The 22507-nt window shown below is 42.7% G+C and overlaps 1 protein-coding gene across 2 annotated transcripts in view; it reads right to left on the bottom strand.

Moving 5' to 3' along the window:
* Nucleotides 1–751: 751 nt before the first annotated feature.
* mllt10 (MLLT10 histone lysine methyltransferase DOT1L cofactor) overlaps nucleotides 752–22507 on the bottom strand; it is a 37684-nt gene continuing 15928 nt past the window's right edge. The window contains exons 7-20 of one of the 2 annotated variants that reach the window (XM_084565848.1): nucleotides 20643–20741; nucleotides 20034–20370; nucleotides 19091–19309; nucleotides 18465–18956; nucleotides 13326–13486; nucleotides 9838–9955; nucleotides 6933–7020; nucleotides 5608–5816; nucleotides 4545–4694; nucleotides 4285–4340; nucleotides 3734–4011; nucleotides 3409–3432; nucleotides 3092–3182; nucleotides 752–2690 (exon numbers count right to left, since the gene is read on the bottom strand). In XM_084565848.1, coding sequence (XP_084421974.1) covers nucleotides 2406–2690; nucleotides 3092–3182; nucleotides 3409–3432; nucleotides 3734–4011; nucleotides 4285–4340; nucleotides 4545–4694; nucleotides 5608–5816; nucleotides 6933–7020; nucleotides 9838–9955; nucleotides 13326–13486; nucleotides 18465–18956; nucleotides 19091–19309; nucleotides 20034–20370; nucleotides 20643–20741 — 2607 coding nt within the window. In that variant the 3' untranslated portion in view covers nucleotides 752–2405. The remainder of the gene's footprint in view (nucleotides 2691–3091; nucleotides 3183–3408; nucleotides 3433–3733; nucleotides 4012–4284; nucleotides 4341–4544; nucleotides 4695–5607; nucleotides 5817–6932; nucleotides 7021–9837; nucleotides 9956–13325; nucleotides 13487–18464; nucleotides 18957–19090; nucleotides 19310–20033; nucleotides 20371–20642; nucleotides 20742–22507) is intronic. The other variant, XM_084565849.1, reaches the window with a different exon arrangement.

Here is a 22507-nt window from a genome sequence, read left to right on the forward strand (position 1 = left end):
CTCATATAACATGTGAATAGATCTTTATGCTTGTCTTGGTCTATTTCAGATGTAGGTTAATCAAATTTACACACTTTGTCAGCAATATAATTTTGAAAGAATCTGTATATGTTGTTCTAGTAAAACCATTATTGTGATTAAAAATAAGAAAACTCCTTAAGTCCTGTAACGCTGTACAAGAATCTCTATAAGTTGCTCCCTGATGCGTATTTTAACTGACTCATCAATACAAACACAGAGTTTCCGTCACTTTATCCAGAGTGTTTCTTTATTTTTGTGTTTTCAAATACAATGTCAGAATTTTTTCTCCCCCTCCCCTTTATTATTATTTTCCACTTGTACAAAACTGATCCAAACAAAAGTGTGCACAGATGAAAACATGGTGCCCAGAGTATAAAATGACTTCTCATCAAGAAAACGGTGCAAAACTTAAAAAAGAAAAAAAAAAAAAAAAAAAGAAACACAATGTCCCTGCACATATAAAAATAAATTAATACTTTTGTGTGTCCAGTCACCGTCCACCTTATCTGTCTGGTCCTAAAGATTTCACACGCGCGCGCCCACACAAACTGAGGCTTCATTGGCTTTCCTTCACGCCAGCACGGCCAATCACAACCACTTATGTACACCAACGGCCAATGAAAACGGTCTATGTACACTTAACGAGGTAAAAACTGTGCCACTGAATGCCCCCTGACACACTTCCACCCCCCCCCCCACCCCCCTACAAACAGCTATATACAGCCACACCCCCTCCCCAATCAGCCAACTACTGAGTAGCTTCTAGCGTTCAAACACATGACACAGAGCAGAAGTCATTAAAAGGGTTTACAGCAAGATTAGACTGTATGGAGGAAAATCAAACAAACAAAAAGGAACTTTACACAGTAGTACAAAATGATGTTAAATTGCAAAACCAGCGGGCTTTTAAAATATATCATCTTACGCCCATTACACAAAAACTCCAGATAAATAAAAAGCCCAACACAAAGTTGGCTTTGATATTAAAGAATGCAGCAGAATAAAATTTCCTAGTTTTATTAGAGACTGCACATCCAGCCTGAAGGACCAAGTGTTTCTGTAATCTGTTGCCGTAGCAACACAGCTTAATTACCAGTAGCATTGTGAAAAATTGAGTGACAGAGACATAAAAAGGAAAACAAAATCCCGCCTTCCCCCCTCTTGGCCTCAGGCACTTGGGTTTGGACCCTGATTGGCCAGTCCTGACTGTTGTGGGTTTTTTTAAGTGGCCGCTGCTGTCGGCCTTTTAGGTCCTGATAGGCTGGTCCTGCTCGAGAGGTAGGTGCAGCAGGGGGCTCAATCAGGAAGATGAAATGTAATCACTTCCATTTGCTGACAACCAACTGCATGGTTTCTCTTTGTGAGTGTGTGCCATGTGGGTAAATGCATCCGTCTGAACATTCAACTAGCTGTTTTATCGTCTCCTTTTTTTTTTTTTTTTTTTTTTGTTGTTGTAACATTTTACTTCCCTGAGTGAGCCCCCTGTATCTGGCCCAGAGAAGAGACAGTTCAAAAGCAAGGCTTCTGTGGTGTCCGTACGAGGCTTGGCTCACTGACATTAATGGATCTACACAAACGGCGTGAAAGAGACACAGGGAGAGAGGCAGCAGTGAGAACATGTGGGATATTTTCACAAGACTCACCAAATATTCCCTCCGGGACTGGTGCGAGACAGATGTCAAACATACATCTGCTACTGTTAAGTCCTGTGGTAGGGAATAGTATTTTTTTATATATATATATTCATGTATTGCTGCCATTTTTCTTTTTATCTTTGTAGTTCTGTGTGTGACAGCTTTGGGTGCTGAGCGCACAACTCTGGTTAGCTGAGGGCCCCTGAGAGAGTGAAACAGCAGAGAGACCAGACCATGACATTAAGTGAGAGAAGTGAGAATTTTTGTAAAGAAAAAGTTTCTGTGAGGACAACCCGTTAGTCAATTTACCGGTTTAGAGAATAGAACAAATACACCATGTTCTCAGGTGCTACATACCGACACTGATAAACACCCCAGCAATATTAAACGAAAAACAAGAAACAAAAAAAACAGAACCTGAACCAGTGCTAAAGCTAGAAATAAAAAAAAAACCTTAAGTTGAGATGAAATAAATAGTATAAATGTATACAAAATGTGGCGTTAAAGACAAACCAGGCTTAGTCAACTAGAGTAAGCGACTTTTAAATGATTTCTTTATGCCTTCTGCTTTAACTCGCCACAGTGTGTGCTAATGTATTTTACACACATCACTTGAAACCATAATCTACCAGGAAAACAAGATTTCTCTCACTAAACAACAAAGCTGACCAACAGGCTGATCCCAAAAACTCTGCATATTTATTCAAAAAGAAAAAAAAATCATAATCAAAAAGAAAAGAGCATATGCCGTCATGTCTTTTCCTGCCCCGCGACGCCCACGGCTTTCTCAGCTAGCCGAGGCTTCTGCGCCCCGGAGCCGTGCGTGTCGGCGTGTGCGTGCTGCAGCGCCAGGAAGGGGTTGGCGGTGATGGTGCCTTGGCCCTGGCTCTGGGCGCCGGGCAGCAGGTTGTTGATGGGCAGCTGAGCGGAGGAGAGTGGGATGGAGGGAATCTGGGCGGAGGAGGAGAGGGACTGCAGCTGCTGGAGGTCCTGCTGCTGCTGCATCAGTTGATAGAGCAACACCTGCTGCTGCTCCTGGGGGAGAGAGAGAGAGAGAGAGAGAGGGAAGAGGCAAGGGGAGGAGAAAATGAGGAGGAAGAGGAGGGAGCATGGGGAAATTACAGGAGAAGAGAAAAATGAGGATTAAGTGGAGGTTTCAGACAAGAAAGGGAGGGGGTAAAGAAGGGATGGAGTCAAGGGAAAGGTGATGGGATGGAAGACAAAAAAAAAGGGAGAGAAAAGTGTCGCAAGGAGGGGAAGAAGTAAGAAAAGAGAGTTAATAAGCTTGGTGATTTAGACCATTGTCCCCAGGAAAATTGTAGCTCAGTATCTTTGTGTGTGTTTAACTGTGTGTGATAGTGATGAGTAATCACATGTCTGCTACTATGTGTGTGTGTGTGTGTGTGTGTGTGTGTGTGTGTGTGTGTGTGTCGTACCGGTGAAGGCTGAGAGGACAGCAGCTGCTGGAGATGGTGCTGATGCAGGAGCAATCTGTGCTGCTCAGACAGTAGGCCGAGTCGCGCAGCGCTGAGGAGAAGAAACACACACCATAAAAGCTCAACGGAGAGTTTCATGCACAAAACATCACAGGTTTATTAGTCTGAAACGTCTTAATTTCACTTCAAAAAAGCGCTGTATGTATCACATAACCGTACACACAAAGAAGACAGGTATTACTACAACATTTTCCCCAAATCTCTCTCTCACACAGAGAAAACACAGCTACATGCTGCTGTGCTGACTTTCCTCTCACCTGTTCTTATTTGTGGCTGAGCTGCTAGTGTCCAACAAAGCAGCAGAAGGAAAGAAAAAGGGAGAGGACCAAGTTCACATTCAGACATCTTGTGAAACCAAAAGAAGCCAGATGAGTATCTTCCCTGACATCATGAATCATTCTCGCTACGTTAAGATGTGGTTAAGAGAACGAGGAGATGACAAAACACATGTGGAGGCCTTTAATCCAATCACAGCCAAGTGATTTGTTTGGGACGGCGATGACACCACATGCATTGATTTTATCATCATCGTGGGTATTAAACGCCATTCAGCGTCACGTGGTCGATGAAAGCGGCTGTTACCTGTTATTGACGGGCAGCGTGACGCCTGTGGCTGCTCCTGTAGTGTGTGTGTGGGGGCTGTTGGTGCCCGCTGGCGTCTGGATCACACCGTTCAGTGCCCCGACAATTCCCCCCATGCCCAGCGCACTTCCTGCGCCCAGAGCGCCCATCAGCCCCGCCACCCCCACGGTGGCGACCCCGTTGATCTGCGGCTGAGGCGGGCTCTGGGAGACGGAGGGAGGGGTGGAGAGAGAGGAGGTGGAGCCACTGCTGCTGTGGCCGCCGCACGACGTGCTATCCTGAGGGACAGACGGCGGCAGATAAAGGACATTAATGGCAACTCTTGCACTCACAATCCATTTCCCAAATTCTTTTCATTACAAATGCAAAGTGATCATTGTAGTTTGCCTAATTTACCATGTAATATAAAATGAGGACTGACGCTTGTTTCAAGGAAGCGTAGCTAATTCGCTTATTACATTAATAATATGTTACCGCACTGTCTGGTACTGTGGTACATGATTAGGAGGAGCTCAGCCTGAGACTACCATGTGTTGAGTGGTTGTCCTCACCTGAGCTGCCACAGGTAAAGATGAGTCAGCACCTCCCAGCTGGGCTCCCTTCACATCTGCAATGCAGACACACACAGGTTTAGATACGTCTGAGGCTTTCAGTTCAAATTCACAGAGAAGCAGAGCCTTTTGAACATTAATCTGAATGTTTCCATGTATTCACTGCCATTCTGCTTTTGCCAAAACAACACGACGCAGTGCAACACATTTCTCACTATCATTTACCTTGAGTTTTAAGTGAGTATGTGTGTGTTATGTACCAGAGGAGGCTGTGGTGGGGGTGAAAGGCACTGATAGCTGAGCGCTGAGTAGCTGCAGTCTCTCTTTCTTCATGGTCAGAGTTTTAATTTGCTCCTCCAGCCTCCTGTTCTCCTCCTGCAGCTGGTGGAGAGACTTCAACATCCCCACCACTAAAAGAGAGAAAAGAGAGAGAGACAAAGCGAGATAAGACTAACTGATTGACTGATCAGAGTAGCAACAATTTGTTTCCTGCTCAAAACATTCTGCAATCAATCTGCTCTGAATTTTCAATTTAATGCCTTCCAGTCCCGCGCACGAGAGAGAGAGAGGAAAAAAAAAACTACAAATGAAAACAAATGGAAATAAAAATCAGCCACGGGTCAACACAAGCTCATCTGAATCAAAGTGATTTACCTGCAGTGCAGATGTAATGTGTTGAGACAGAGCAGTGTGCGAGTGATCATTTCACAAGCGAGAACACAGATGTCCTGACTTTCTAAAAAAGACCACTCCTTACTTCAGGCAAAACCATCTAACTGCTCCGCCTCCACACACACACACACACAACTGCCCAGTGGCCGACTACACAGATACACTCCAACACAGAGGTCAGAGGTCAAGATCGGCCACAGTGACCCGGTGCTCAACTCGGCAAGCTCAGGAGGAGGGTCCGCAGACGCAGGAACTTAAACATGACGTTTCTAACAACTAGGCTGCCATCCCCTTTTTTCCATTTTCACCTTATTGATCCCTGAAGGGAGAAAAGTGACTGCAAGGACTATGCAACAGCTGGAAGGGGAAAAGCAGATAAATAAATTGATAGGAAATGGTGCAAAAAAGATAAAACTATAAAGTCTTATTTCAACCCAGGTGACTTCACAGCCCACAAAAGTTTATTATAATGAAAAGTTGGACAATAACTTGACAGTTGCATATTAAACAATACACCTAACTCATATAACACACAACTAATACAACAATTAATCCATTTTTTAGTGTTTTCCTTTAAAATGTGTCTTCTTTTGCGAAATGCAATTGACATATTACTGCTGCTGGGACAGAACAGCATGTGCGTCCTCTTACCGTCTCCCTGCGCTCCCTGCTGCAGCAGGAAGCTCTGCCCTTCGTTCCACTGCCTCTCCAGGAGCTGCTCAATGCTGGTGGCCACCGGGGGCATCGTCTCGCCTCCACCGCCGCCGCCGCCGCCTCCCCCCGCCCCTAGCAACCCCAGCCCCGGCCCCGGCAACGACCCCGAAGAGTCATAGCGGATCTGCAGGCCACCAATGGGAGAGCTGAATGGATGGAAAAAGAGAGTGAAAGAGAGAGAGAGAGAGAGAGAGAGAGAGGGAGCATGGATAGAAAAGGAGAGATAGAGAGGTCAATAGGGAGATTAACGACCCAACATAAACGTCAGACAAACATAGACGCTGCTGGCTATAAAACTACATCAATTTGTTGTTACAGTGGCCTCTAATGAAAAGGGGCCAGGCTTTCTGTCTGCGCGTGAGAGCGAGCAAAAGACGGGGAGAGAGAGAGGAAGAAAGAAGACAAGCAACAGAGAGAGACAGACAGAAAGAGGGAAGTGCACTGTCTCGATGCGATAAATCTCGGTGTGTGCGCCTGTTGAGTGTGGAAGAAGGGAAATGAGGGGCAGCAGGAGAGAGAGGACGGACGGAGACGGGATATTTCCACTTTTAAATCACCTGGTAAACGTGAAAACACTTTGATCTTGAGAGTCAAGTGTCACGGCACTTTTCCAAAAAAATGAAAAAATTACAAAAAATGTGCCATTTCAAATATTATATTAAATAAAATTTTAAATGTCATCATATTTTCAGCAATATTTAAATTAAATGTCAGCCACTCTGACATGAATTATTTATCTTAATTTAGATCATGCTGCAGCATTAATAATAAAAATATAACCAACCTTATTAAGTGAAATCATCCATTGCACAAAGTACGAGAAACAAACAAAAATGCATCTGTATGATCAATATTCCCATCATGAAAGATCCGAGCATATATTCCCAAGCGGAGGAGATACAGTAGATCATCAGACTGTCCTTCCATCTGAGATCAAACTGAGAGGAAAAAAAAAAAATCTAACTGGACTTGAAGGATGGTTACCACCTTCAAAAACACAAGTTATCGTTGGCTGAGAGAGCAAGAATTGCCTGTAGGGGTAAGAGCGAAAGACAGAGTGTGCATGTGTGTGTGTGAGGAGCGAGAGGAAGAGAGGGGAGACGAGGGGCCAGCGGAGGGAAAAGCAGAAAGGGGGATGGGTGAAGGAGAGGGGCCAGTGAGGAATGTAAATGGTGAGGAGGAGAGGGTGGTGGGTGGTGGGTGGTGGGGTGTGTGTTGGGGCATCTGTGTGTGTGGGTGTGTGTGTGTGTGAGTGTACTCACCGCGGGGTGGTCTTTGGAGAAGCTCTTATGGAAAAGCCCTGAGCTCCGACGCCACCGCCGCCACTGCTGCTGTCTCCAACCTCCTGATCTGCACACACACACACACAAACACACACAGAAAATCAATTGGGCATCCGAGAAGATGTCCACGCTGAGCTGGCTCAAGCTGGAGGAGTGTGGAAAATGAGGTGCATCCACACCGAAAATAGGACTCAATTATTTTTATTCTTCATTTTATTTTGGTAGAGAAACAAAAAAGTGTCAGACATTCAGCAGAGTCTGATTAGTCCGCTCAATTTAAAGTGGTTAGACATCTGCTTCATGACCTTCTGCTCTTTATAATCAATTTAAATACAGCCGAAAAATAAAAAAAGAAAACATCTAAATTTCTCATTCACACATTTCTGTTTGACAGAACAACTGAGACATTTAATCGTAAATACAAACAGAACTCCATGCGCTGTTTGTTTTAATAAATCAATCGTCACATTTCATTAAAATTTAATATGAGAATAAAATAAGCCTTTTCTGCTGCTGCTGCTGCTGCAGTAAAGCACTAAAATAAACACACAGCTTAATGACACCTATGGAGGAGTTACTAGTGACATAAAGACGTCTTCTTAACCCTCGCGCTCCGCTTGGCGTACCGAGGACTGTGGGGCGGCTGAAACATCACACACAACATTCCTTTATCTCTCTAATACTTTTTTTTTTTTTTTGACATTTGATATGTTATGACAACTTCCTATAAACACATTTTTCAGCGGACGACATGTTTCAGAATTCTGCTACAGAAGATGACTAATTTGTTTCGACCCCTGCTGTAAAACACGGTTTGATAGAATAGATTAGAGAGTAGTTGACTTAAACGGAGCGATCACTCTCAAATCTGTTTATTTATTTATTTTTTTACCCGTAGATTCCCTTTATTGGGAATATATGTTTGTTCATGCAACATTTGAATGGATTTTTGCTGACTTTGAAACACTCGAAGTATAATTCTTCAAAAGCTGATCCTTTGCCGATTCTCCAGATCCACTCTGGAGACCGGTGATCAAGAGTTCTGAGTGATAAAACCAAGTTTTCTCTTCGGCCTAGGTTAGATGCATGTTATGGCTCCAAAACCCAAAAAACTCTGCCTCTCTCTTTCTTTGTATCTCTTTCACACACGAGCCTTCATTCAAACTGCATGTGCTTCCCTCTCACCCTCTCTTCCTTCTGTGAGAGTCTCTATCTCTCCTCCCTCTGGGCCCCCGGCCAGACGCTTCTTTTCATTTTCCTCAGTGAGAGTAATGAATCACACATGCACACACACTTTTGCATTTACACACTCGCACAAACTCCCCTCTACTTAAGACAGTCAATCCCAGCTTTTACCCCCACCGGGTCACCACTCTAGTCCCTCGCTTCCTTCTTTTTCAAGCCCTTTTTCTGTCGTAACCCTTTCCGTCCTGGCACCTCCCTCCAGACACTCAAAAGCAAAGAGAAAAGGCTGCCAAAGTAAACAGGCTACATGCATACAAACACACACACACACACACACACACACACCTACCTTGCACGTTTGCGCTCACATGACCTTTACTAGCTGACAAACCAAACTTCACGCTTGCGTAGCCGCGCACACGTGCTCTACGGTGCAAATATCCATGTTCATTAGAGCCGCTGAATAACTATTTTCATTACTGATCGGAGCTGAAATCATTAGAGGAGTAATTGATGGGTCAACTGAAAATAAACCTGCGAATATTCAAACAGTCAATTAATTGTTTCTGTCAGTTTTCTGAGCCAATGTGCAAAAAAAATATATATATATCTTCAGCTACTCTGAGGAGCTGCTACATATTCCTGTTTTACAGCGACTATAAACTCAATACATGGATACAGATAAATCATATTGAGTGCACTCCTGAAGTTTTGTAGATTTTACAGCAAATAATAAATCAAAACAAATAATAATTGATAACTCAATGAGACTATATTTGAGAATATACTATAAAAAACACAACTGTCACATTTGAGAAGCTAAAAACAGCAAATGTGCCATGTATGAAATCAATTTTAAATAACTTAACACTTAACACTAATTGTTAATATATTAGTGCTTATAAAATTATAGCTCGTGAATGAAATATAGTAAAATATATATATATATATATATATATATATTTTTAACAAAGTCAGTCGTGTGACAGTTTGTTTCTAACGCAATCCAACTACCCGTTTTCAGATTGCACAAAGCTCACTTGTTTCGACACACTGAACCTGCCTATTCTCTGTCTGCTGCACACGCACACACACACACACACAGCCCTGTGGTCTCCTGTCATTCAGCCTGATTAGCTTGCTGACCTGTAGGTCAGGGTGGATCTGGCTCTGATGACTGCTGACCGGCAGCAGGAACCGCTTCCTTCTTTTCGCTCTTTATTCTCTTCCTCTCTCTTCTCTGCTCTCCGGCCAACCAGATGTCTCGCATCAGGAAGTACCTACTCTTGATTACTAAAGCTACTTCTTACTCCCTCATCAGCTCGCCTGCACTGGACAGGCGGCAACAAGCTGACATTTTGTTCCCTTTTTTCCCTACGGTAGGAGCTCCTGAAGGATCCTTGCACCATCCTTTGCTCTTTCACTACCTCAACAAGATACCACTGCCTCACAGAAGTCATAGCTTAGCACAAAGGTGTGTGTTTCACATGTAAAGTTTATGCAAGTCTTTGTACTGTGTGTATATGTGAAAAAATAAGTCAGAAAGTGCGGCTGAGCTGTGTAACTGGAGGCTTCATGGGAGGGGCTTGACAATATCACTGACCCTTGACCTCTCTGAGGGATCAAAGGGGCGTGGCCCATCCATTATCTCCCTCTCTTTCTCACTCTCTCACACATACATGCATACTTTTGTCGTTACCTGCCGGGGAGGCTTCGGACTGAGCGATGAGCGCTGCCATGGTCGAGTTAGGGTTCAGCCTGTTGCCAAACATGTGGGGCGGGGCCAGGTTGAAGACCGACCCTGGCAGGCCGCTTACCTGAGGACAGAGGGACACAAAGAGAGACGTGTTAGATCAAAAGGTCTCAGCGCAATTTGGATCTGTGTTATAATCATGTAACTTGTAACTTGTAGCAAGAGAGAAATGTAATGGTCATAAAGCCTGGCTAATTTAAAAGCCACATTATGTGTCCTTCACAAATAAAACAGTGTAAATAAATAATTAATCAAATTTTTTTGGCCATCAATTCACCCACATCATGAATTTATTTGACAGGGACTTTCTGAATTTATCAAAAAATTTTAATGTATAAAATGTCACACAATTTTAATTTTGATTTATTTGGGGAAAAAACAAAAGTTAAATTAATTTACAATGACGAGTTCAGTCAAATTTCAAAACCTGCAGATTTTTCTTATTTATATTGAATTAACATCTTAAAAGTTTAACAGAATTGTAGCCGATTAATTTTTAGTCGATTTATGTTAGGTTGTTAGCGCACTACATTTCTTTAAAAAACAGCCAGTAATTGGATTTTGTTTGTTCCTGTTTTTTTACACATTTAATGAGTCAAAGTTTAAACCGGAGAATCAATCAGGTATCAGATTTTAAATTTGGTCTCTGCCACTGATTCTCTGTACTCACAAAACATCTTTGTATGATCTCATGTGTATGCCAGAGAACCTCAACAGGGAAAAAGAAAAAGAAAATAACGTCTGACAACGTTTCACCACCGTTTTGTGTACATAAACACAACGGTGCATTTATGAATCCGCAGCTCATTATTCTGTTACACACACACATACACATGGGGCTGAGGGTGCCTCGGCACGCCGACACTACGCTGACATGCTGACAAAGTGTTTCTGATGCATAGAGTTTAATCCAATTAAGGCATTTCCCAAATAAGGGCCGTGAAGTGAAGGGTGGGGTGGGGTGGAGTGAGAGGGAGGACAGCGAGGGTGGAGCATCGGGAGGGGAATCTATCTCAAAGAACAAAATGGCTGACTGTTTTGATTGCTGAAGAGCAAAAGAAAACGCTACCCAAAAAAAAAAAAAAAAAAGTGGCACTGCAGATTATTATGGATTACTTGTGATTAAAAAAAATCCTTTAAATGAACAAATTTTGAACAATTTGAAGAGAAACACTCACAAATGTTTGATGATGAGCACAAACAATGAAAAATCAAGTAAAGATCAATAACATAAGTCAAAAATATTTTAAAATAATGCCTTTAACAGGTGTTTAAATATATTTATATAAAACCAGGAGACTGCAGGATTGATTACTATACATTTCTTTAAACGGAGTGTGTACTCTGAGGGGGAAACCAAAAAAAACTAGAAAGCCACCATCACTTATTACCAATTCATGGTCATTGTGTGTCTAAAATATGTCAGCATGCTAATTCTGGTCACTGATAAATGTTCAATTTTAAGCAGAAATCTGTTCCCTGTGTCCATTTTCTCCCCTTTTTTAAAACGACTTCTTGAAGATTTCTTTCTACACCCCACTCCGTCCCCTCCTTCCCCTCCTCCCCCTCATTGCCATAATCCTGCCCCCTTTCCCATCAACATTCATTTTTCATTTACATTCATTTTTCATTAAAGTCTCTCTCTCACACACTCCCTTTCTCTGTCCTGGGCTGATAGCCAATAACAGTAGGCCAAGAGTCTGCTAGCGGACTGAAAATAGCAAATGGTCTCTGTCATTCAGACACACACACACATATATATATAGAGGAAAGCCTTGGTTGGCATCCTTCTATAGTTTTGTAATTTCTGCAGAGGTGATTCAAAGAGTGTGTCCTTGATGCCCAGAGGCGTGCATCACACTTTACAAACTAACACACACAGTTTAAACAATCTGGAAAGGATTTCTGCAGCTCTCTCTCTCTACACACACACACACTCACTCAGCCTAAACTCCTCTATACATGCTGAAAACAGGCGTGATATCCTGTGCTTGCCTGGGCCTCCCGTTCTCTATAATACACGCCGAACATAGAGGAGCAGGACGAGATGAAGGCCAGGCCGGCGAATTCAAGGCATGAGCGCAAAAACCCCCTCTACACAGACACACACAAACACACACAGTGACGGCGACCCCTCCCTCCCACCATCTATCTCTCCATCCCTACTGTGGTGCTTGTCAGATGTCATTACATCACAGGACAACGGAGGACTGGGGGGTTAGATGGGGACCGAGAGAAGGAAGGTCGAGGGTGAGAGAAAGTGTGTGTGAGAAAGAAAGCAAGAGAGAGGTGGTAAGTGGACACGGGAGAAAAATGGAGCTGGGTGGACAGAGACAGAACGCAGTCTTTGGGGAGGTTTTGAAAGGACGGACACTGGGGTCAGTGATAGAAGACGGGTTTTGTTTTTCTTTGGGCGCCTTGATAACTGAAAGGGGGGTGAGCTGATCACGTAAAGACTCAACTGTTTTAAATGTTGGATGTACTAGAGACATGATTATTACACCCCAAAAGTAATTACTATTATTAGAAAAGAGTAGGTTTTGGAGAATTCATTCATAAATTGTAGCTGCTGCTGCTTCTACTTAAGTTTAAACAGGGGATTTGTTTAAACTCTAACATTTGATTTCAATTTTACTCTTTTATATTTATAAAAAAATAGAAGAGGATTTTCTTAAATAGCAGCCCTGATTCTGGATCCACTTTTTACATAATGTATAAGTGAATGAGTTCTTTCCCAGCGTGACCTACATGTGTTTTTCACGTTGACATGATGGAAGTCATAATGTCACATGCGGATTACAGTAATACAAAGCCATGGCGGATCTTCCACTATCTATTTTTATCTAAAATAATAATAATATTTTTTCATGTCTTATTTCTGTGTACATCCCTAAAGACTCCTGTGCAATTTCTTTTATAAAAATTAACCTCTTAATATTATCACACAGACCTTTGCCCACTATGGTTAGTGGTTTAGATTAAATGTTTATAGAACAAAAATAAAAAGAGTTAATTCTGTGCTTTGAATAAACCACAGCAACTTTCCACAGGTGCGTCCAACCATCAGTTATAGAGCACACTTCCTGAGAAAACCCAATCCACACAAGGTCAAGGCACACACATTTCACACGTAATTAACACGCGGCGGATTAATAATAGCGCTAAGAGATTTGAAAACGTTTAATTAGTGTGCTTTGGTTTATTTGCGTTCCCACAGTTTATCTGCTCAAATACGTCAGAGATGTCCGTGAATAGACGGAGGATGTAGAAATGAAGAGAGAGAGAGTGTGTGTGTGTGTGTTTCTGTGTTTGTGAAAGAAAAGATAGATGGAGTGTGTGTGTGTCATGGCGAGTTCAATGACCATTTTCAGGTACGTGAGAGCAGGGAGGGCGTCGGGAGTTTCGAAGAGTTTTTTTTGTTTTTTTAAACTCACGTGCGTGGACGCTGTGCTGTTTAGCGGCGCAGTGGCTGTGAATGGAGAAGGAGGGGCTAGAGAGGGTGTGGGCTGCTGTTGCTGTGACAACTCAGAGCTGGCTCCGCCCATGGCGACAGCTCCCGTCCCCGACGACGACCCATCAGCACCAGAGAAAACACCTGTGGAAGGATAACGGGGGTTAACAGAGCGACCTGTGTCTTATATTAAATATGATAAAACAATTATTTCTGAAAAAAGAGAAGCAATATGTACATAATTAAATTAGTTCTGAATTAATTCCATTCATTTGTGAATACTGACTCACTGTCATAGCTTAGTGGGAGACTTCTATAGCAATGAACCATAACATTAGGAACACCTATACTATTGATACTAACATCTATTAACGGTTAAGCAAGCAGGCAAGCGTGAGTATGTAGTCAGATAATTTTGTTTCTTCACAATTTTAAAAAGTCAGTATTAGTGAATAAGTTTAAAATGGACAAAAAAAAAAACTCTTCTCATCTAATTATTCATATAAAATTTTCAGGGAGAGGAGAGGAAACCCACTCATGTATTCACTGAGCTCTTTGTCTTGCACTTACTTATAAAAAACAACACCTTTTTATTCTGCATATTACAAAATATAAGTTATAAATCATCGACACGCAGGTCTATTTTAACACACCCATACACATGCATCATTTTCTTATCTCTACACGCTCTCTCTCTCTTTTTCTATATCTCCTTCCTCTCCTCACACACCCATGTGCTCGCCCACTAACTAGGGATAAGCCCTGCCCCTGCCCCCCTTTGACCCCAGCAGAGGAGGTGGGTGTAGGTGGGGGGGGGGGGGGGGGAGGGCCCCTCAGCCCCACAAAAGCCTGAATGGCTCAGGGCAGCACGCATTCACTGGGGGAACAAGAGATCTTTGTGCCAGGAGGGGAGGGGTGGAGGGAGGGAGAGGGTGAGAGAGAGAGAGGGAGAGAGATACGAACTCTACATGGGCCTACATACTATTTATAACGCTTTGTAATATGCACCAGAAAAATTGATACCCAAAGCAGGGCTGCCGAGGCTCAGGGGGCATGTGCTCCAGCAAGATTTTTAGCAGCTGGATTAGAGGCCAAACCAACAATTTATCAGAGTTTAGCTAATGCCACTGATGAAATGGGTAAAACACAAAGGGACAGTTTAAAATAAAAAAAAAAAAGAAAAAGAAGAGAAAAGAAGTGATAGAAACACGAGGAACAAATCCAAATTAATTTTATTTAAATTAAATTAAAGATAGACGGGAATTAAAATGTCCCAAAATGTAACACCTTCTATGATTTAATCTGTGTAGTTAGCATTTTATTGAAGCAATAAATACTATTTCATAGAATAATCAACTAGGTGACCAAACTAAGTCACAAGGTATTTAACGACTTGTTTTTGGACAACGAATCTTAAAGCAGAAGTTAAATTACAAACGCCATTTGTAACGTTATATGCACGTTGGCTGTACTTGTAAAGCTATAAAGTTTGCATGTATTGTATTTATAGCCTTCATTTATTCTTACACATAATAGGGTTTAAGTGAAAAGCATGATTAGATGCTCCTCTCCATGATGCTCCACTACAATAATGATAAATATATTAAATAACCTGTGAATTGTGTTTTAGTTCCACTGATAACAATGCTCTCTCATTGTGTGCAGAAGCCACAGTGTATTAGACTGTATTTCTCATTAACTGCACACAAATCTGTCAGGGGCATTTCCCAACATTCAAAACGTCCCGTTTATTTTATTTTATTTATTTTTATTACTGCTTTGGTTGGCAATGAAACACCTCCTCTAGAATAACAAAAGAAGACAAAGAACATCTGCACACACATGCCCTTAACACACAAGGCTGAGCTTGTAAAACCTATAACCTATTTGCGTGATCAATATTGTTAAGCCCCTGAAGCACTACTGGCTCCTTTAACCAACTTTCCTGTTTTTTTTTCCCCACCCTTCCAGCGCTGCACGCCTTTAAGCTTAAAAAATATCCACCTTGATTAGTTCAGACTGGTTTTACATCAAGAGGAAATCTATATTGTCCGTTTAGTCCAATCTTATTAAAAATATATATATACACATTTTGTTATTAGACTGCAGGAGTTTGAGTGTAATTTTAATCTAACAGGAGGCTGATGCAGAATAACTAAAGACGGTCATTTAATCGTGGTTAAAAAATGGAGCGTAGAAACAAACAACAGAAAGACGCTTCTCATTCTGAGAATTTTCCACCACCGAAGATTAACAGAAATGCATTCAGAGCCAAACTCAGGTCAGTCCATGTAAGTGTGTGTGTGCGCGTATATCAGACTGATAAAGTCAGTTACAGAGTCAACAACAGTTTAGGCAACGCAGCAAATTTAAGTGTTTTTAGCAACAATGAGCAGATAGGAATAAAAATATCTTTCAGCAAATGGTTCGGCGCCTAAATGACTGCAAATTCAAATTATTATGCTAATTATTTCATGCAATATCTTGTTGTGCAAATTTGTGATAAGAAAACAATCACGTATTTTCTAATGTACATATAAAAGTTGTTGTTTAAATGTGTTATAAGGTTTTTTTTTGTAGCATACTCTGTGTGTACATATTAAGTCAACTCAATTTACATGGGCCAGTATTTTAGAGTGTGTGTGTTCATGCATGTGACTGGTTTTTCCGCTTTCCCAAAATTATTTTAAAGCTTTATCCACCAAAGTGCTCATACTGCACAAAAAAAATAAATAAATAAATTGTATAAACCGAAAATTTTATTAGGCCCATAAAATATTTTTTATTTGCAAAACTACAAATAATTTCTTCTGATGCGAAACAATATTTTACTATCGCAAAATAAATATCCACAAACTTAATATAAAGGGGAAGCGCGAGTTTAGTTTTTAATAGTTAGCTTAATTTGGTATTTAAATTAAGTGCATTCACAGAATATTTCACTGGTTTTAACAACCTTCACACGTGTTTTGTAGAAGTGTGACTAAGTTGCTGATAATTACGAAGAAATTCACTTGGATGAAAAGTCTCACAGATGTAATTACATAAATTAGCGAACAAATATAGTACAATTTTATTTTTGTCTTCTTTCTTTCTATACACACACACACACTCCTTCTGGTCTCAATAAATTCATCTCCACCCAACACACTTCCTCCCCCCACTCAACAAACCTACTGCAACTACCTCGACCGTCCCATCAGTGACCCCACTGCCATCAAACATTAACCTAGCCAAAACCTAACCCCCTGCTTCTCCCCACCCACCAACACATATCTATCAGGCTAACTATCTATCCATCAGCATGGTGGAGTCAGCAGACAGGATAGAGTAGGGGGTGGGGGGGAAGGATAAACGTCTAGATCCTCCCCATTACTGCCCTGCATTAACCCTTAGCTAAATATTTACAGTTGGGAGAAGAACACATGATTCTCTTTCTCCCTCTTTCTCTCTCTCACACATATAATACACTGCCATACATAACACACATGGCTTGCCCTATCTTCTTTCAGCAGCTGTAGTCAGAAATGCCACCACTGCTTTAGGGAAAAGCACAGGCACCAGAAAGTGAGGTGGACGTAAAATCCCAAACAAAATTATGCTGCCGCTGCAAGAAAAAAAAAAGTATACACCGAACCTAAACAGAACCAGTCCTCGTGTCTGACTCATCGACTCATAATCAAAACCACCGACATACAAGGTATCCTCTGAAGAGACCTTTGAATGTGCAACAGAAAATCAATATGTACAAACAGAGACGCCCCGTGCTTGTAGCGTTAACACACTTAGCAATAGATTTGAGCATTTCAGTGGATGAGAATGATTTTGATTTGAAAGACGGACAAATGTGTTATTGCTGCATTACATGTTGTATTAGGAGGATGAAGCATGACTTGTCTCATTGGTGATATGAAATTAATAAAAATAACTTTCTGTCTAGATATATAGACTTGGAAAGGTGTCTTTGGACCTGCATGCACGTGCAAAGGGAACGCTACACACCCTTAAAAAAAAAAAAAAAAATGAGGAGTAATGCCACACAACGCCTAAAGCCTGTTGAACTTTTTCAACATTACTTAGCAATTTCAAAAAGATGAAATCCACTCCCATGAGGAAAAACAACTATTCTTTGTATTCTGTGTATTGTTCCTTTCCAATTCATTTGATGCCGAGAGGCACTGTTCAATATTTACTGCAGCTTCTGATGCTTAAAAAACATGTATTTTAACAAGATGTAATATAGTACTATTAAAAATACTGTATTAATTTCTTAGGATTAATTGTCATTGAATATCAGTCGTCATCAACAGCTTGAGTAGTTGACAAAGAGCAATAAAGGTAAGGATAAATATAATTCTGAAGAGTGCATGTAATATTCTCTTATTTAAAATAATCACGTGCACGTTACGCGAGGCTAACGATGCAAACGCGGGCAGACAAACGGCCGCATAAAGCATCAACAGGTGAGAGCGCGGCTTTGAGGAATGATCAGGGCGCAGGTAAGTGAAAGCAGCTGAGAGCAGGAGGGAGGAAACAAAAGGGTGATGATTCTGGAAGAAAGGGGAGATGTGGGATGTGTGGGCTGTACTGAGCCATTTCCATCAGCAGAGGGGAACTCCAAAGCATAAAGACAGTTGCCAAGCAACTGAACACGACCAAAAACACATACAGACCACTTCCACGTGTGTGAGCAAATAACACACAAGACACGCACACACATGCACACAAGGAGGCAATTACAAAGGTGTGTCAAATCGTTGCTATTTGTGATTGGTAACGTTAATGCCACGCTGAACGGAGGCCATTCACCAATATTTTCTGTTTAATTCATCGGTGACATGGCGCGTGATGTCAGGAGCTGGATGTGAAGAACAAAAACTGCCGGCCACACATGAGCTACTTTCCTTTTGATCACTGGGATGAAACCACGGTGAGTACAGTGGAGGCTAACAGGTCATAATTGGCTGATAATTCTTGAATGAAACGCGGCTAGCTCCTTAATTCAGCTGCCAAAAAATTCAGACAATTTGCTAAACACAGCTGATAATGCCTGATACCTGAGAGAGTATGTTTTATAGACATTGCTGCGTTTTGGTGCGTTACGTTTCTGTGTCCTCCTTACCTGACCCAGTGGTGGTGGAGCTGCTGTTGCTTTGCAGACTCCCATTCCTGAGGAGTGACGGGGACTTTTGAATCCCACCACTGACGCCCATGACCCCCAGCCCCCTCTCGCCTCCCCCTCCCACTCCAACCCCTAATCCACTGCTGGAAACTAAGCCCGGCCGGCCTGTGAGCGCCGAGGATGAAGAGGAGGAGGAAGGGGAGGCTGTGGCGGAGGAGGAGGAGGTGGTGTTGGCCGTGGAGGAGGTGGGGAGAGTTAAGGAGGGAGCCGACTCAGAAGGCTTCACATCTGTGGTAAAGCAAGGTCCAAATCTGTTTCGCCAGTTGCCTTTCTTTTTCTTCTTCACCCCATCCTCCCCCCCTGCCGCGACTGCTGCGACAATCCCCAGTCCTGAGCTGGAGGGCTGAGGCCGTTTGTAGCCAGTGGACCCGACAAGGCTTGTCGTCTCACTTGCTGTGTGGCTGTGGGAATTCTCATACAGCTTTCCACCCACTGCAACAAAGAAGAAGAGCATAACTTAATATTCAAATATAAAGTCTGTAGTTTCTTTGTGTTTTGTTTTTTAATTCAGTTAAAAAAAAAAAACACATCAGAGTTGATTTATAATTACTGACAAAGTGGGGCACCTGCGGAAGCCGAGGTAGCGGATATAAGAGAACCAAAGAGAGTTGTTGTTCCCTCTGAGGCTCCACTCTCTGAGCTTGGCTTCACAAGGCAGCTGCTGAAAGATGGTGGGGAGGAGAAGGTAGTTCCACCTCCGGGACGCAACGCTGAATCTGAGAAACTTAGGAAGTCTGAGGAGGAAGGAGCCGAGGGAGCCTTGCTGGCGCTGGTCAACAGGAGGCCTGGGGTAAAGATAGGACAGGTGGAAAATGGAGACATGGGAGGGAAAGGAAAGACAGGAGATAGGGATGAAGAGAGAGATAAGGAAGCAGAGAATGAAAGAGAGGAAGAGAGAATTTACTCAGACATCACAGCTGTAAAAGTTTCCATAGTACTCAACCATCATGGGAGCAGCAGAAGTGAGATAACCAAGAAGCGTTTTATCTGCTCTTGTGCTCTCTATCTGCTCTCCAGTCAGCCCTCCCTCATCATGTAGTCCTCATATCGCAGGAAATGTCTTGAAAGCACACAAACATACACACAATTTGTCTGCGAGACGCACGCAAACAAACACACAGCCGACAAGGACTTTGAGATTCCGTACAAAACACAGAAGCTCAATGTGAACAGTGACTCCTTTCAGGTCGTGACCTCCCCACATGTTCTTTCTGCCTGTGTTTGCATGTATTCCCAGACAGGGCCCCCAGATTACAGGAGCCAGAGGCCAGTCGAGACGAAACTGTGTTATCGGGGCCACACGTAAAAGTCTGGTGTCGGGCACAAAATCCAGTCACAGACACAGGACGAATACAAACACCAATATAAACGCGTGAATCAGGGTTTTAATAACTGCAACGTAGCAACACCAAATGATTTGTCATTGCTTTTCCATTTTTCTAACCGCAGGGTTAATTCCCAGTTGTGGGAGAATTAACATACAGAACCATTTGCAAGCCATCAATTCACCTTGATGGAAAGGCCCGGTGGAAGCGGAGGCAGATGTAGATGATGTTGCCATGGTGACCACGGCGGATGGGAGGGGTTTCCCTGAGGAGGTGAGAGACTTGCGGCCGCCCCTCTGTCCCACCACATGACCTCCGCCGCTGTTCTTCTTGTTCTTCGCCTCAGACGTCGGCTTCCCGGTGTCGGCGGCTAACCCGTCCTTGGAACTGTTGCCGGAGTGAGCGGACGACACTTCCTGAAAGTTGGCGTTGGTGAAACGTGCGGCGCTGTCATCCAATCGCTTCTGCGCGGATGACGGCAGAGAGGTGACGCCTCCCCCTGCGTTGCCGGTGCTGTAGGCCTGGAGGAGGGGAAACGAAAAGGGAGGGAGAATAATAAGAAAGATGAACGGAAAGGGAGGATAGGAACCACAAGAAGCACCTGATAAGCATTATCAAAACAATGCCAGATGAAAGAGTTAGGACCGAAAATATGGGAAAGGTCAGCAAGAAGACAGGATATGTGAGGCATCAACAAAATCAAGGTAAAAATACTCAACCAGCCACCCTTACTCCAATATTTAACTAGCTCAGGTACAATTCACCAAAACAAAGGAGTGAAACCTGGTCTCACCTTTTCTGGGACCATGATATTTGAAAGCACAAGAGACGGCGACATGTCCATGGGGGCTTTCTTGTGTTTTGGTTTGTGCCTGTCCCGCTCCTTGTGTTTCTGAACATGAAGAGAGAAACAAAAGAAAAACAGATGAGTGAATCTGTTCAACACATGAGTGTGGGAGGAGAGAAATAAAGACAGACAAAGGGAAATGGGAAAATATTGAACATGACAAGAGAAGAAACTGATTATCGAGACATTTTCGCCCATTTACTCAAGTGTTTTGAGGTAGGTAACCGCCAAGGAGGCGTCAAAAAGAAAAGAAACTGAGGCATGAGTTATTAGGATAGCACAAAAGAGGACAGGAGTGTGTGTCTGGTTCAAAGAAAGAGAAAGAAGGAGCGTTGCATTTCAAAGGCTCAATCTAAGATGAAAGCCTGGAGATCCACAAAAACAAAGAGTGATGGAAGAGAGATGGAGGAGAGATGAAAAGGGGCAGGAGGCAACAGGAATTTAGCATGCTGCCGTACAGAGCAGAGTGCTTCTAAGTGCCTGGTGCTGCAGCGCGCAAGGTCTCGTCATTTCATCCAATCATATCCTTCTTCTTGGACCATCACAGCTCAATTTACACCCTCGCTAACACACACACACACACGCGCTGCCACCCTCCTCTCGCACCCCTGAGGTGGTGACTGGGTGCCAGCGCATTTACACCTCACATGCAAGCCCTGCACCCCGACACCTTCCTTCGCGTGCGCACGAGCACACAGGTGCACGCACGCAGTCACACACATGCTCTTGGAGGTAGGTGGTGAAAATATGCAGCGATCCTGAGAGACGACATGGGACTCAACATGCTTGTGATGCTCAGTGTCATGACAACTCTGAAACACCAGAAACCACCCCTCCTCCAACCGTTCCCCTCGGGGTTTTCGTTGAGGACTGATTGCATTGGGGGATTGTGACAGTTTAGCCAGACTTCCTCCATGAGTGGCAGTTAACAGACACCACCAGCCAAATCTGGAGGTAGCAGCTCTGCCGCACGCTGGCTTCCGCTAATGCTAACGCTCGGGAGTTAGGAGTTCTGTCTGGGTGCGTGTTTCAGAGGATGTGTTCAACTTTAAAATGGGCTCCAGAGTGGATATTTACATATTTGACATAAAGTTTTCTACTTTACTTCTCCTTAAGTAGATCAAGGACAGCAACTCATGTTCCAGTGCTTTACTGAAGCTTTGGACATTACATAAAACAATGTTTGTTAAGTTGCTTTAACCATAACGAGGAATAAAATATATTATTTTATCTAGCTGTCATTGGACGAGAGGCAGGGTACTCCTTGGACAGCTCGTCAAGTCTATTGCAGGGCTACAATACATAATAATTATAATTTATTCTGTCACTTGTCAAAAAAGACTGAAAAGATTTTTGCCACAAGTGACCAACAGTTGTAAAACTCAGAAAATTTATCAATTCATGATAATATCAAACAAGGAACAGCAGCAAATTCAGATATTTTTTAAAAGAAAAAAAGGAAACCAGTTAAAATTTTCCTTTATGCTCAATAAATAAGTTACACACCTATTAACCCAGCTGTTAAGCCCAGACTGTCAAGAACTACTTGAAATAATTGTGTCTACCCTCAAAGCTGGATACAGAAAGCAGATAAAACACTTTTCAAAGCCAAAAAATGAACCTAACAGCCTGCACTGCAACAAAAAATTAGTAATGATAAAGGGAGAGTGGCGGAGAGGTGAATTCTTTGGGATTCCCTTGTTGTTTTTCATTAACATTCCAGTGGTAGGTGTTGATGGACAGAAGCTGAGCAGAGAGGGTCGGGTAACACACACTCACTCGCTCGCTCAGAGGAACCGCAGCACTGGGCG

This window comes from Chelon labrosus (genome assembly GCF_963514085.1).
Source record: "Chelon labrosus genome assembly, chromosome: 18".
NCBI classification, from domain to species: Eukaryota; Metazoa; Chordata; class Actinopteri; order Mugiliformes; family Mugilidae; genus Chelon; species Chelon labrosus.